The sequence below is a fragment of the Anolis carolinensis genome, chromosome 5 (genome assembly GCF_035594765.1).
Source record: "Anolis carolinensis isolate JA03-04 chromosome 5, rAnoCar3.1.pri, whole genome shotgun sequence".
In the NCBI taxonomy this organism is placed as follows: domain Eukaryota; kingdom Metazoa; phylum Chordata; class Lepidosauria; order Squamata; family Dactyloidae; genus Anolis; species Anolis carolinensis.
The window spans coordinates 149,592,666-149,608,171 of NC_085845.1; the positions used below are offsets into that span (position 1 = coordinate 149,592,666).

The following is a 15,506-nucleotide window of genomic DNA, read 5'->3' on the forward strand; positions in this document are numbered from 1 at the left end:
TTGGGTAGATAGTCCCGTGATCTTACTCAACGCAAGGCAATTTTCTCAGTCTCCAACAGGACTTGGGAAAAAGGGGCCATTTAAAGTATCTACAGAACTCTATATTATATTTGTGCTATAAACAGCTCATAAGACATCTCATATTGTAGGGTTCTGGGCTTGGTTTCATACTTTCACTGAAATATTTCAGTGCTTTGCCGATCAGCAATCAACCCCTTTTTAAAAAAGTTCACAGTAATACTGTCCAAAATAGAGAGCCAAAATAAGTTTTTATGTTTATTTTTTACAATTTAATTTTAAAACTTTATTGTGCATACATTTTCCAGCTCCCTTTCTTTATTACATCGCACTGAAAAGTTTCAAAACACATAAAATATATCCCTTTACTAAACATTTTTGTTCTCAGGTTACAAAAAGTTTGACATTTCACAGTCACAACGCTTAAATACATTGATCCAATCCTCTCTTTCCCCCCCTTTAAATCCAACAGATTCTTTTTTTATTGTGTGGAATGCTGAGCCTAGAAAATGGTACATTCCTTCAGTACAGTCACTGTGCCAATAAAGGGATGAAGGAAATGGCAGCTGCTGAATTAAAATGGAACACAATGGAACGATAAAACAAAGTGGAGGTTGACAGGGAAAAAGCCTCCTTCAAGTATAATATAGGTAGAATTTGGCAGAATTATTGAAGAGGTATTTGGCCACTATCTACATCATTTCCAGCGTATCATCTTCACACAACAGGAAAGCAAACTGATGAGAGCAGGGGAGATGTGGGGATGAGATAGTGCAATCTATATAGCTCCCAACATAAGCAAACTACAAGAGAACTGGTCAAGAGAACTGAGATGGGATTAGGAGGGTTGTAGTGTATAATTCATAAAGACAAGAATCAAAGCTTAAATATGGGACTGACACGGATATGTTACTTCAAGCTGTAATATATAGGACACAATTTCTGAGCAATTTAAAGAAATGGTCAGAAAACCACTGAAAAGTTTCTTATTGAATAAGATGAATTATTTCAAAACCTTTGTGAGTGTAGTTTCATATTTCTAATTGATGCATTTTCCCTAGGGGTTTTGTAAGTATTGAAAGGGGGCGCTTTACTGGGTTTTAAATTTTTTTAAAATAATGTTATCATTATCAGGGTTAGAAAGAGGTTGAATGTCATTCTAAAACAGATGAACTTGGCAAAGAAAATGTTGGGCTATAGGGGAATTTCCTATAAAGTGAGCTGCCTGTCTATGGAATAAAAATAGGAGATGGAAGTTTATCACTGTTTGTGGGTTTGATTATTTAAAAATCAGGGATAGAAGAAAAACAATCATTCCTTTTTTGTAGTTTTTCATTGATTTGATCAGTGTTATCACAGACTTTTACAATCTGAAATTCCATCACTGATCAGATGTTTGAATACTCCATATAGCATAAATGTATTTCCTCTGCATCTAGTTAATGTTTGCTTAAACACTTCCAAAAACACGTAAGAGGCAGACACTAAAAATGAGTTTTTCCCAGATCTCTTTTAGATTGGTTATTTCAAGAGTCAATTATCAACAGTGCCGGCATGTATAATCGTCGTCATCGTCATCATCTTATTTAGAGAATTTTTACCCTGCTCTTCAGCCACAAAAGATCTCAGAGCATCTTACAAAATGTTAATTTGTCCTCAGACGTACTCAAAGACAATAAGTATTACTACACACATGGCAGTCAGTAACAAAGATTTGTTATGAAATTGACCTGAATTTTGCCATCCTGTGGAACTTACCTTTTCCAAAAATAAAAACTGGAAGTAAAATTGCATAGCGTCTGCTAGGCTTTGTAAATATTTCATGTCATAGTTTATTAATACAGTACTAGGCCTGATATCCAACTCCCCAAAGCTACTCAAAGCACATGCTACAGGTAGTGAGGCAGGACATTAATATAGCTAATTCATTTCATAGGATGACAACCCCAAATTTGGGGTGAAATTTTCAAGGGGGCTTCTTTAAATCCTAGTCATAGGCTCTTATAAAATTCATTCATCTAGAAAATGCAGTTTCAACTGCATCACTTTCAAACAAGATTTGAAACATTTTATATAGAGGTGTATTTAGAACAAAGGGACTCCAACTGAGTAAAAATGATGGCTAACTGCATCTTGTAAGAGAGAGACTAAAGTAAATTCTGACTGTTATAGTTTTAATTCATTCAAGGAAGGGGGATGAAGTCATTTAGTATGCAGGAAACACAAATGTCTACATTTTCTTTAGGAATCCTGAGTAGGGTTTGGCACTCATCCAAAAGTGCTCTTCAGTCATTGCAGTATTACTTAGACAACGCCACTGAAAGGAATAACGTGATCTGGTCTAGTAATTTGGAGACATAAAAACAAGAACCCCTAGGTGTATTGCTTTTTAAAATAGGTTAAATACTATTCCTGAATATCAGCACACTTTTAAAAAAATTCCAGCATTCTACAGCTACATCTTACAATATAACCTTTTGGGATATATTATCTTCCATTGCACATTATGCAAATTACATAGCATTTGCAATTTTGTCCCTTAATCTGGATGAAACAATATAGAATCACACAGCACACTGTTTCATTTAATGCTTCAGATATTGCCTTTGTGATTACTGATAATAAAAAGGAACTTTCTACCCATGTGATGTTTTGATGCCAAATGTGTTTAATTCCTGGTATTGGTCATTTTCAGGCATATTGATTTCCACTCATTTTGCAGAATTGTAATTAAATGTGGTATGTCATCATGGTAGAAAACATTGACACTTTAATCTACAGTGCTTCTGTGCTGGCAAAAATCCTCCTCTACTGGCTGATACCAATGTTGTAGTGAACTAACAAAGAGATTTTTGGGTTGTTGTATGTCTTTCGGGCTGTGTGGCCATGTTCCAGAAGCATTCTCTCCTGACGTTTCGCCCACATCTATGGCAGGCATCCTCACAACCTCTGAGGATGCCTGCCATAGATGTGGACGAAACGTCAGGAGAGAATGCTTCTGGAACATGGCCACACAGCCCGAAAGACATACAACAACCCTGTGATCCCGGCAATGAAAGCCTTCGACAACTCAAAGAGATTTTTCTTTTTACTGTTCTGGCACTACAAGTGGCCAATACACAAAAAAATACTTGCATAATCCTGTGGTTACTAAACAGAATGAACAAAATCAGTAGTATCTTAAGGTTCAGATTGTATTACAAACTGACACTAATATAATCCTTAAGGGTATAAGTTACTTCATAAGAATTAATGAAATGAGACCAAATGAGACTAATGAAAAGAGACTTCATAAGACACTAATGAAATGAGACTAAAACTTGGGTTAGGATTTGGCATAAAATGAAAAACAAATATGTGTATTACCACATCCATGCCAGATTACTAGGGAAGCAGGGAGAAAGGTAAGAAGTACATTTCAGCCTATAGTAGAAAGGAAGTACTGTTTCAAATTAGAAATCAATGTCAGAAGTAGTGATTTGCAAAAAAAGCCTGAATGATGAAATATTGCCTGTTACAGAAATGTAGATTTTAGGAGTTCTTGCTACAAAAGCACATTATTGCACCCAAATTTACAATACATCATATTACAGGCTAAGGTCTTCTGACTGGTTCAATTTTAGATTGAAATTTTAATTACTGTGATAATCACTTCTTGAAAAATATCTTAAGATACCTTTGTTATTTGATGCAAAGATGGTTTGTGAAGTTTAATGGAGTAAATGCATATTCTAGTAAAAAAAAAATAGTACCTTAATCCTATTAGTCAATCCCAATTTGAGCAAATCCATAGAATCAATGGTTGGATCATGACTCAACAGACAAGTAATGTCTACTGATTGAATTAACCTGCTCTAGTTGAGACTAATAATAGTACACAGGCATTGGGAGTGTTTATTTTCAAGCTAATTCTATTGTAATGAGATGAAATGTAGAAACATAGGACACTTACAAGAACATATATTGACATTCTCTTGTCTACTGACAGCTTCTCGTTTGGGAAGAATTTAACACTTCTGAGATCATTAATCACTTGTCTACTGTTTCTGAAAGTTCATTTCTTCCCAGCTATCCAACATGATTTTCAAAAAACAATAAGCAGGGATATATTTTCATAGCTTCTGGTTTGCAAGGAAAAAATGAGTCACCCAACTGCTAGTCATTGGTAACCAATGAAATGATGGCTTAAATTATCCTCATAAAACCCAGCCTAGAAGAGGTGATTTGTAGCCATGTACATATATAGTTCTTACTTGATCATGTTTTTTACTGGAATGTTTACAGCAATCTATTCTGACTCTGCATTAATGTATGGAAAGCATAGGTACTGAAAAGCAAGATGCTGAGGATTCTTGTCTTTTACCAACATCCCTTTTCTTCCCCATCTGAGTTTGAAATGAGAAATATTGCTACCTATCAATATAACCTCACAGAATCAGTAAAAGGAATTAATGTTGGAAGCATTTGATAGGAAAAAGAGAAAAGCTGTTCTTCTGGAGGAAACATTAATATTAAATTGTTAATAAGAAGACAAAAATCTGCCACATACAACAAGCAAAACAGTACTTGAATAAAAACAGGATGTAACTTCAGGAGACAGAAGCATTCAATGAATGAGAAATAACTGGTGCTAAATGAACTTTTTGATTTGCAGTCATCTTTGCAAATAAGAATCCTCCCAGTCTGCTACATTATAGTTGCATACATATACCAATTTTGACAAAAATAACACAAGAATACATTTCCCAATCAATCTTTCTGTTCTCTCAGGCACCTTTACTAACATGTGCTGGACCAAGTCCAGGGGAAAAGTGGGCTTTGCTGCATAAACACATCAAAGGACCAGTGATGTACTAAGATTTTCATGACAGTGTAAAACAGCAAAAAATGTAGAACTCATGTATATAAATAAAAGCTTTTGGAATTTCTCCACTGCGAGTTTTTGAAGAAACAATAACTAAATGTTATCAGGCTTCATTCACCTTAATATCTTAGAAATTTAAGTCATTTAAAAGTAAATCAGCTGAAACCGAGACTCGGGGGAATAAGGGCTGCCTTACTATTTTAAACTATGATATTCCGAATTCATATCTCCAGTGACATTTCTGGCTACATCAAACTGCAAAAGATAAATTCTATCAGATCACAATTGGTCCTCACCAGGAGGGACATTAACAAGAAATTACTAATACTCTAGCAGCATAAATTTATGATCCTCTTATGCACCAAAAACAAATATAGGGAAGCTTCTAAGAGATGCCTTTAAATCATGTACAATTCAGCCCTACATTTCAAGTAGAAATAACCAAACTCAGTACAGAATATATATGTTAGAAACACAATAGTCTCATTTCTTGATAGCCTGTCTCTTCCACCAATTGTTACTAAAAAGCAAATGTTCCCTATTACTAGTATTGGTGCTGGTTTTACAAGAGTTTGTTTCCATGTATTAAAGGAATGACGTAGACAGAAATGTCATCTCCTGAACCCAGTCTATCGTTGGATATTCTCCAACCTCTGTCCTTCAACACACCTCTGGCTCGCATGACCAAATCCTGAGCTGCTAATGTGTACCTGTAGGTGAAGAAGAAGAGAAAAATCCAGAGATTACAGGTTGGAAAAATGAAAGCTTCATTGCTTACAGGACAGGTAAATTAATCCAAACATCCTGTATGGAAATAAAACTCAGCAGTTGTGCTTCCATATCAAAGGTTATTGAAACTGAGCAGACTATCTACCCTCAGTGTGGGCAAGGTAGTGTAGCACAGTAAAATAGCAATACGTCTAAGCACAGAGAAGAATTGGGAAATGGGAATGAATTCCTCTCTTGGCAGAAGTATGTGGTAACTAAGCAGAGCACCACCACAACACAACATTGGTGTATAGTTGTGGGACTTATAGAAGAGTCAGAAACCTGTAAATTTGTGACACAAAAAAGGGAAGATATTTTATGAGAATATCTAGGGAAGGGTAGCAATGCCTCCTAGCAAATAATTTGACTTGCCTTTTCCATCAAATTATGAAAATAAAACAAGATAACCTTACTGTACATATTTATAGTTATTTCTGGAAGGGAGAGGAAAGGAAACTTTTTTTTAACTTTGAATATGTTTTAATGGTTTTTAATTGGGAATTTTTAAAATACTGTATATTTAATTCTGTTTTAATGTTTCCATATTTGTATATTTTAAACTGTATGCTGATGCTTTTATGTTAAGCTGCTTTGAGTCTCCTGCAGGAGAAATCAAGCAGAGTATAAATAAATATAATAATAATAATAACAACAACAACAACAACAACCATTGTTAAAATGAAAGCTGTCAGTTCATTAGTATGGACTGCATTTGATGTATTTTGATTTGAGCTTACGGTCTAACATGTCTTTCTGTGTGTGCCTATGTGTGCACACACCATCAAGTTGCCTGTCAAATTATGGTGATCCCATGAATTTCATAGGGTCTTTCTTAGGAAGGAATAGTCAGAGATGGTAAATGTTTGATTTTATACACATTTATACTCGGTGTCACATAAAAAGGGGGTTGCAAATGGGAAAGGTTTAAGAAGGCCTGCTATTGACCATACACTGTATTAACAGAGCTTAGGGAAGGGCAAAATATCATTTCCAGCATCTAGTCAACTTTATGTTTAACTGCTTATCCATGTAATGAAATCCTATTTTACATTTCATATTTTGTAAATAGAAGATAAAAGTCAGGAACAGAAAAAACTACCTTAAATCAGACCATTGATACAGCTCACAGCATAATTTATAGTAATTCTCAAAGATTACAGTCTAGAATGACCTGGAGTTACCAGGAATTGAACCTGGCACCTTCTGTGTTTTACCACTGAGCTACACTCCAAAGTGGCTTTTAAAACTAGAATCAGCTATGCCTTCTTTGTTCCTTCATCCATCCTTTCCACAAACCTTTCTTACGGCTTTGTCCTGCAATCAGTAAAAAGTACAATTAGGAAGCAGAATAGTCCCAGTTTTGGGGGAAAGAAGGCATCCAAATGAATGAACGAATAATCTTTTCCAGGAAGCAACCCTGTCACAGAGAAGCCAAAAACACAGAGAAAAGGTGCAGTTTATATTCACAAAAAATGGATGTGTGTGTGTCTGAGCCACATCCTTGCAAAACCAATAAAACTATTGGAGACTACAAACCTATGGGGGTCCTCAGGGTCACAATTGGGCAGGAAGGTAGTCACCGCTTCTGCCACTTCTTCATTTAATAGTACATCCCAGAGTCCATCAGTAGCTAAGATTAGCACATCATCTGGGCCATGTTCATATTGGAGAAGATCATACACTCGCACCTGAAAGAAAAATCAAAGCTCACGTGAAGGGGAAACCAAGATATTTCAATGAATAAGAATTATCTTCCCTCTTTAGAAAAACAACGTAATTCTCCTGGTAGGTGATATAAAGTGCTGAAAAACAAGGCTCCCACCCAATTCCTAGGCCATCTGTAAACTTCCCTTCAGAAGGAATTTGGTAAAATAAAAATCTACCCGCAAATGTATTAGACAGGAATAGTATTAGAGGCCATGTCAGTCCATTTTTGTCTCTGGCAGAAACATTCTGCTCTGCTCCTTGCTCCAGAGCCAAGGAAAAATCATCCATTTGGCAAACAACAGCAGGTATCATCTTATATCCTGGTTGAACCAGAAGAAACCAAAGTATGCAAAGGTTTGAGTATTCACGTGATTTGTAAAAGACTCCTCTCATAGAATATTTCTCACAGACCTGTTCCTAGTTTTATGAGGGGAAAGCAATTTCTAACATTCCACTGAATGCACTCTATAATATACTCCTTGGCTGACTTTCCAGATTTCACTGAACCAGCATGAAGAGAAATGTCATTCTGTTTTTCCAAGCACATCTTGTTAGATACAGGTATCATAGCTGCTTGCCTTGTACTCCCTGTTGTCAAACCAACTGTCTCCTTGAAGTCCAAAAATGAAACCTTCAGGAGTCCTTCTGAACTACTAACTGAGCACTTTAATCACTCCAGCAATGGCTGTATTTTCAAAGAAGTGAAGTAACCTTGTCATATCAGACAAGAAGAAATTATTATCTGGACTAGGATGTAGAAGTAGCACCTGGGCAGTGATTCTGCATTATCCTTGTAGTTGACAGGGTCAGGACTCCATTGATGTGCTGGAAAATACATTTGGCAAGACTCTGAAAGCAATTTATCTTCTGCTTGTGCTGCATTCATCTTAGAAACTGTGGAAGATGAAATGCTTACAGGAATCTTCTCCAACCTGGTACTTCCATATGTGTTGAACTACAAGTCCTGCAATCATCAAAGCAGGGTAGCCTGGACTTGTAGTCCAAGACATCTGGAAGCAAGGATATAAATCCTAACTTGTTTTGTTCTCACAATAAAAATGATAAATTTCCAAACTGGACAATATTATACAAGAGGGTTTGCAGGTTTGCTGAGCTTTTTTTTTGAAATGACTTTATTTTTACAGAAAGTCCCAAAATGTAAATTACAATCATTTGCAATTATTGACTTCCTCCCCCTCCCCTGCTCCCTATCACAGAAGGCTGCTATGCAGAGGGCCAAGATCCCTTAATGTAGTCATATCCCAATGTAAACCTTCTATATGTTTTCTAATGGATAAAATTTGATTTTTAAAAGGAGGCAATATTTTAGTTTCATTGAATAAAGTAAAAAGTGCTGTTAAAGATTAGAAACCAATGAGGAAGAAAAACACAAACAGAGCCGTAACTGTTGAAAACAGAATCCAAATGTCAGCAAACTCATTGCTGAGGAAGATAACTTTTTGGCATTGGCATTTGGACACCAATATAAAGATAACACCGGAAGACCATAAATGCCACTGGAAGACCATAAATGCCACCTACTAAATTTGGGCTTACCATTTCCTCCCTCAAATAGCTTTTTATATGCTTTCATGGACTTGTACTTCCCTTCTGCTCAAATATCAGAATGTCCTACCAAATATATGGGGCCTCAATCTGTTTACAGTTATGGAGCTTTATCTACCTGACCAATAAAAATGACATCAAAAGCCATGTTCCAAGTCCTATGCGGTTTGCTGCCATTTTCCAGGATTAACATGTCCTAGAACAGACTGTTTCCTTTGACTAACTTGCTGTTGTATGTTGTTTCAAGGCATTCAGTGTAGCATCCAACTAGAAACTAGAGCAGCTACTATTGTATACATCTGCCTGCCACCTGTCTTCTTTAGGCTACATCCAAGTAGATATGCTAATAATTTGTGTGGATTCGAATTTGTCATGCAAAGTTGCCATTATCTCTTTCATCCCTACTACTCTTGGGTAACCTGCTTCCATAACAACTAATGATGGTCTGAATGCTACAGTTAGTCCCAACGAGAGCTGAAATTACGGGATTTATGTTAACTTGTAGGATTTACCTCTAAATTTACCTAACTGGTTAACAACTGATATAATAGGTTTATTTTATATGAGACTACCCAACAAGATTGAGCCCATATATCATACAAACATAATGATATAAATGAGAGGAGGGGAGCAAATCTCATCTACTATTTACCCTTGGCTTAGGAAGCTGCATGCGAACATTCTCTAAATGAGCTAAAAACATATTTTGCAAGCTATACAAAGCTCAAATGATGCAATTCTTTATTTCTGGAGTAGCCTGTTCAATTCCATGGAATTTAAGAGAATAGTCGATGGATGAAAAGCCTTGCACTAGCTACTTTACTACTGATCAATGAAGCTACTTCAGTGAAACAATCCCCCTCTTAATGGCCTTATACCTTTTTATGCGAAGCATTACCAAACTCAATTTTCACAAACAAATAGGCAAGCAGATTTCAGTATAACCCAAGGGATTTAGATGTAGATAAAAGCTACATCTAAATAAATCTGATCCTCAGCACTGTTATGTGCAAAACTTATCAACTCCTTTCTGGGTGTTTCAGGGTTTTTAAAAAAAACCAGAAGACACTGAACAACATCATTCTGTTTTCTGCATGCAGTCAACTTTGAGCGCACAGTGCCAACTAACCACTTTACAATTCTATAGGTTTTATCAAATGTTTTATGGGCTTTCTAAATACCTCTAAATGGCCATTAAATTAGCATATATTTTCTAACAATCTTAGGTTGCAATTCTGAACTTATTCACAAGAGAGGAACAAAACAAGGCTTACTTCAAAATAAAGATGCACACAGATTTACTTCTAATTAACTATGCATAGGACACTTTTTAAGAGTGAGACAAAAGAGTGAGATATGACCATACTTTTCTTTAACTTTACCAAATTTGATTGTTATTCCAGCCATCTACTAATCATTTTGGGGTCATCAAAACATAAGATGTGGAAGATAACCTCTTACCCATTCCACATGCAAAACTGACTAGCAATGGAACAGCAACTTCCACCAGACAAAAGAGAAAGCTAAGTAGGAAAAGAACAGGCCATGGAGCACACAAAACTCCATCCTCCAACAGAAAGGAATGATGAGCTCAGGAGGTCTTTTGTTACAGTTCTCCAACATCTGCTGCCTGAAGAAGTTTTTTCTTTACATTCTTGAAAAGAAATTTAAACAATATAATAATAATTCCCAGTGTTGGCCCTTCAGCCTGTCCCTGTTAGAAAGATGTGAATGCTCTACCTCTGGAGCTGAAGACAAAAAAGGTTTGATGTAGATGTTTGAGTCATGCACCTTCAGGTCGTGATCACCAAGTCCTCTCGTCACCCCAATTGTTGCCATGACACGAGCCTAGGAATAATGAAACATGTTGTAAGAAACAAAGAACAAACTAACACCAAGTTTAAAAAAAAGCTGTTTATTTTCCCAGTCATCCAAACAAAAGAGCTTGGGACAATTGCTTTTCTAGACTGCAACCCCCACCACAAACCCTAGGATTTTGTAGCTCCAAAAGAAATTTTTCAGAGCTCTGATCTAATGCTGTATTTGCTTTTCCACTAAGGTTTTTTCTTCGTGTACTCTGTGAATGCACACTAATGGAGAAGCTGCGCCTGCGCAGGTTCCGACGGAAACTCTTCCAAGCTGAAGTTCAAATTTTGGCGGTAACCACGCCCCCCTTCCCAAGGGGCATATAAGGCAGCCCCAGGCGCCCGCTCTCCAGTTCCTTTTTTTCCGCCGCAAGGTTCACTTCGGACTCTTCGCATGTCTACTACTCGTTTCAAGCGTTGCACGCAGTGTGCTGCTAAAATTCCTGACTCGGACGGCCACGCCAAGTGCCTCTTCTGTCTTGGCGAGGCTCATGTGGTCAGTACCTGCCGTTTTTGCCTAGCTCTCACGGCTCAGGCCAGAAAGAACAGAGCCGCTAGGCTTAGAGCGGCGCTCTACGAAAAATCTCTCGCGCCAGAACCGACTCCGTCGACGTCGGGTACGTCGGCGTCCTCAGCTTTGAGAGCTATGTCGGCACCACCAACTAAGCCTCCGGCAGCCAAGGCTTCCTCGGTCTCGTCCAGAGCGTCCAAGACCTCCAGGGTCGCTAAACCGGTCAAACCACCGTGTACTGTGACGACGGCGACCGTGTCGACCCGCTCCGGAAAGGTGGGACCTTCCTCGACGTCGAGCTCTCTGGCTTCGGTGACCTCGATCCGCTCTCGTATCGGTTCCCCTCCGTCCTCCTCTGCTATCAAAATAGCCTTTAAAAGGGCTCACGAGGAGTCTCGTCGAGCGCAATCCGACTCAGCTGTGGTTCCTCCCACACCTGGCAAGTCCTTGAGGGTTGCATCCAAGCAACCGCCGGCGAAGAAACGGCTAACTCAGCGCTCCTCCTCCTCGGCCTCCTCAAAGAAAGACCCGCCATCTTCCTCGACAACTTCCTCGAGAAGGTCTTCTCCTATTGTACCAGCCCAGAGGCCTAGAGATGTTTCTCAGTCTCCATTGCACCCCCTGTCTGATGGGGAGCTGCAGGACTCACCCCACCACTCTACCCAAACGGTGGTTAGGGTGCCGGTGCCGGAGCCCCTTGCGCCGCCTCGCTCGTCGCGCCAACAGCTCTTCCCTCCCACCTCGACACCGGAGCGTGGCAGACAAACGGCTCGCCTGGCTCGGGCAGCCCAGGCCTCAGCCTCTAAGGACATTCGGCCTCCGGCCCTCTCTTCCCGCGAGGCCTTGCCTCCTCCCGAGACTGTGCTGTCTTCTCCCCCTCAGTCCCCCCAAGGGGCTGAGGAGGAAGATGTTGATGTCGACCGTCCAGACTCTGTCCTCTCGGCCTCGGTGGTCTCTCTCGGTCTCGACCTCTCTCCTCCCCACGACGCGTATGAGGCGGACCCGCCTTCTCCTACTGACAATGTTCGTGCTTTCGCTGAGCAAATGGTCAGGATGGCCGACGCCCTGGGTTTGGAGATCAAGCAAACCTCCAAAGCAGTGTCTGACCCAGTCTTCAAAAGGGTGCAGGCCCAAGCTCCGCCGGCCACGCTACTCCCCTTTCTGCCTTATCTGTTGGACGTTATCCAGGCCTCCTGGAAAAACCCTTCCTCCATTCCTCCGACCTCGAAGAGGATCGAGACTTGGTACCGTACCGACGATGATACCCTGGAGTGGCTCAAACACCATCCCGACCCTAACTCCCTGGTCGTTAAGGCCTCTCAATCCTCAGGTCGTCAGTCGAATACTCCGGCCGACAGAGAAGGGAAGCGCTTCGACGCCGTGGGTCGAAAACTTTATTCCGGAGCCCTTTTGCTTTGCCGCATGGCGAATTATGGAGCCTGCATGGGTGCCTACCAACAAATTATCTGGGAGAAGGCGCAGCCCTTCTTCGCTAAGATGTCGGACGAAGACCGCTCCGTCCTCACTACCCTCCAACAGGAGGCAGACTCGCTCGCTCACCACCAAATACAAATGGCGAAGCATACAGGTGATACTGCGGGTAAAATGATTGCCCACGCGATTTCCATTCGCCGCCACGCCTGGCTGAGGTCTTCGGGTCTCTCCTCATCTTCCAGACAGGTCATTGAGGACCTTCCCTTTGACGCGCTCGGACTGTTTCACGCCGGTACCGATGACAAACTCAAGTCTAATCATGACTTTAAAATTCTTGCGTCTAAATGTGGCGACCAACCTCAACCTCAGCGCACTCGCTGGTTCCCGCACCGTTCCCGCCGTTTCCCGCCGCAATCTTTCAGACACCATTCTTTCAGGCGGCCTTCGGGCTCGAACAATCAAGCCCATCACCAACCTCGCCGGGGACCTCATCCGCAAAAGCAACGCGGTCGATCCACCCCTGCTCCTCCGCAGCCTAATCGGCGTACCTGACGCCAACTCCTGCCAAAGCTCCTCGCCCGCTACCGTTGTAGAGCCCACGCTGCCTCGTCCCTTCGGTATCTTTGCAGACCGACTAGCCCCTTTCTACAATCAATGGGACTCTATTACTTCAGATGCGTGGGTTCTCCGCATTGTCCAAGACGGCTACGCCTTAGAGTTCATGGACCTCCCTCCTACAGGTCACGTTCTCCACTCAAACCCTTCCCCAGAGATACTGGCCGAAGTCGAAGCGCTACTGGCCAAAGGCGCTATCCGTCCCTCCCCTCCCGAACTGGACCCTCTAAGTTTCTTCTCCAGATACTTTACAGTCCCGAAAAGAGGAGGCGGGCTACGCCCGATTCTGGACTTAAGGGCACTCAATATATTCATTCGCCCCTCCAAATTCAGGATGGTCTCTATTGCCTCTATCCTCCCGATGCTGCAGCGGGGAGACTACTTTGCCTCCATAGACTTACGAGACGCCTACTTCCACGTGGCGATACGAGAGGCGCACAGACGGTTCCTATGCTTCAAAGTTCTCGACCAAACCTACCAGTTTACCGTTTTGCCCTTCGGTCTCGTCACGGCCCCGAGGGTCTTCACCAAGGTTGTCGCCGCCGTAGCGGCTCACCTCAGGCTACATGGCATCACGGTCTTTCCTTATCTGGACGACTGGCTTCTCGTCGGGCCCGACCCGGTTCTTCTCCAAAATCACGTCTCTTTCACGCTGCGTCTTCTAAAATCTCTCGGCCTCCAACTCAATTCCGAGAAGTCAAATCTCTCCCCGTCAACCCGAATCCGGTTCATCGGGGCCCTCTTCGACTCCGTCGCAGAGACTGTGTCACTTCCGTTCGACAGATTCCTGGCTCTCCGCCACCATATCGCCCTTTGTCGATCTGCCCGGAGGGTCAGAGCCCGTGTCATTCAGGTCCTTCTAGGCCACATGGCCTCCACGGTTCTCACGACCCCGTTTGCCAGGCTGCGCCTTCGGACCCTGCAAAGGTGGTTTATAGACACTTTCAAACCGTTCCACCACCACAACTCCAGATACCTGTCGGTACCGTCGTCCGTCCGCCAGTCTCTCTCATGGTGGATGTCTCACCAAAACGTGTGCAAGGGCCTTCCTTTCCATCCAGCCCCGCCATCGCTAACCATAACCACAGACTCCTCCACCTACGCTTGGGGAGCCCACATGAACGGTCTAACGGTTCAAAATCTTTGGTCCCCGTCAGAGAGGGCCAACCACATAAACTTCCTCGAACTTCTTGCCATTCTCAAAGCCCTAAAAGCATTCTCCCCCCTCATCCGCCACAAGTCCATCCTCATTCAATCGGACAATCTAGTAGCAGTATTCTACATCAACAAACAGGGTGGTACGGGTTCGAGGAAACTGATGCTCCTCTCCTCTCGTCTCTGGATTTGGTGCATAGCCCACGGCGTACAGATCTCTGCAATCCACCTACCGGGCGCCCAAAACGGCTTAGCGGATGCCCTCAGCAGGATGACTTCTTCCTCTCACGAATGGAAGCTCGATCCCGAGGTCCTCGACGGTCTGTTCCGCCTCTGGGGGCGCCCTACTCTGGATCTCTTCGCGTCTCCCCACAACGCCCAGCTACCCCGCTACGGAGCGAGGCTCCCCCCGAACTCTTTCCCCGGCTGCCTAGGGGATGCCTTTCTTCTGGACTGGTCGGCGGAGATGCTTTATCTTTTCCCACCGATTCCCCTCATACCGAAAGTTCTCGAAAAACTTCTCTCGATCTCGGTCACGGCGATTCTCATAGCTCCGGCCTGGCCCCGCCAACCGTGGTATCCAGCCCTTCTTCGCCTCTCCAGAGGTTCGTTTCACCCTCTGCCTCTCTCGCCGCACCTTCTCTCACGGGAGGACGGCAAAATTCTTCACCCGGACCTTTCTTCCCTTCATCTCACTGCATGGAAGATTCTTACCTAGCCTCTCTTCCGCAGAATCTGCGAGACGTCCTGCGGGCAGCCCATAAGCCGTCTACTACCAAGGCTTATTCCTACAAACTCTCTCGCTTTCATGCCTTCCTTCGATCCCGTAACGTCGACACCTTCCCGACCTCGGTATCGGTGGTCCTCGACTTCCTCATGACTCTCGTCGAGAAGAAACTTTCTCTTGCCTCTATAAAAGCTTATCTCGCAGCTCTTTCCTGGTCCTTTCAGCGCCACGGCCAGCCATCTCTTTTTTCTCACCACCTGATCAAAACCTTTCTCC

General features: G+C 42.2%; 1 protein-coding gene across 2 annotated transcripts in view; it reads right to left on the bottom strand.

The window, feature by feature from the left end:
• Positions 1-263: 263 nt before the first annotated feature.
• The window catches only part of ppm1h (protein phosphatase, Mg2+/Mn2+ dependent 1H), a 110,833-nt gene continuing 95,590 nt past the window's right edge, over positions 264-15,506 (bottom strand). Inside the window, exons 8-11 of one of the 2 annotated variants that reach the window (XR_010006737.1) lie at positions 10,664-10,771; positions 7,187-7,338; positions 3,086-5,592; positions 264-2,894 (exon numbers count right to left, since the gene is read on the bottom strand). Coding sequence is in view for 1 of the 2 variants with exons in the window: in XM_062982550.1 (XP_062838620.1) it covers positions 5,445-5,592; positions 7,187-7,338; positions 10,664-10,771 (408 nt within the window). In the remaining variant the exon portion in view is untranslated. Of the gene's footprint in view, positions 5,593-7,186; positions 7,339-10,663; positions 10,772-15,506 lie in introns of both variants that reach the window. The other variant, XM_062982550.1, reaches the window with a different exon arrangement.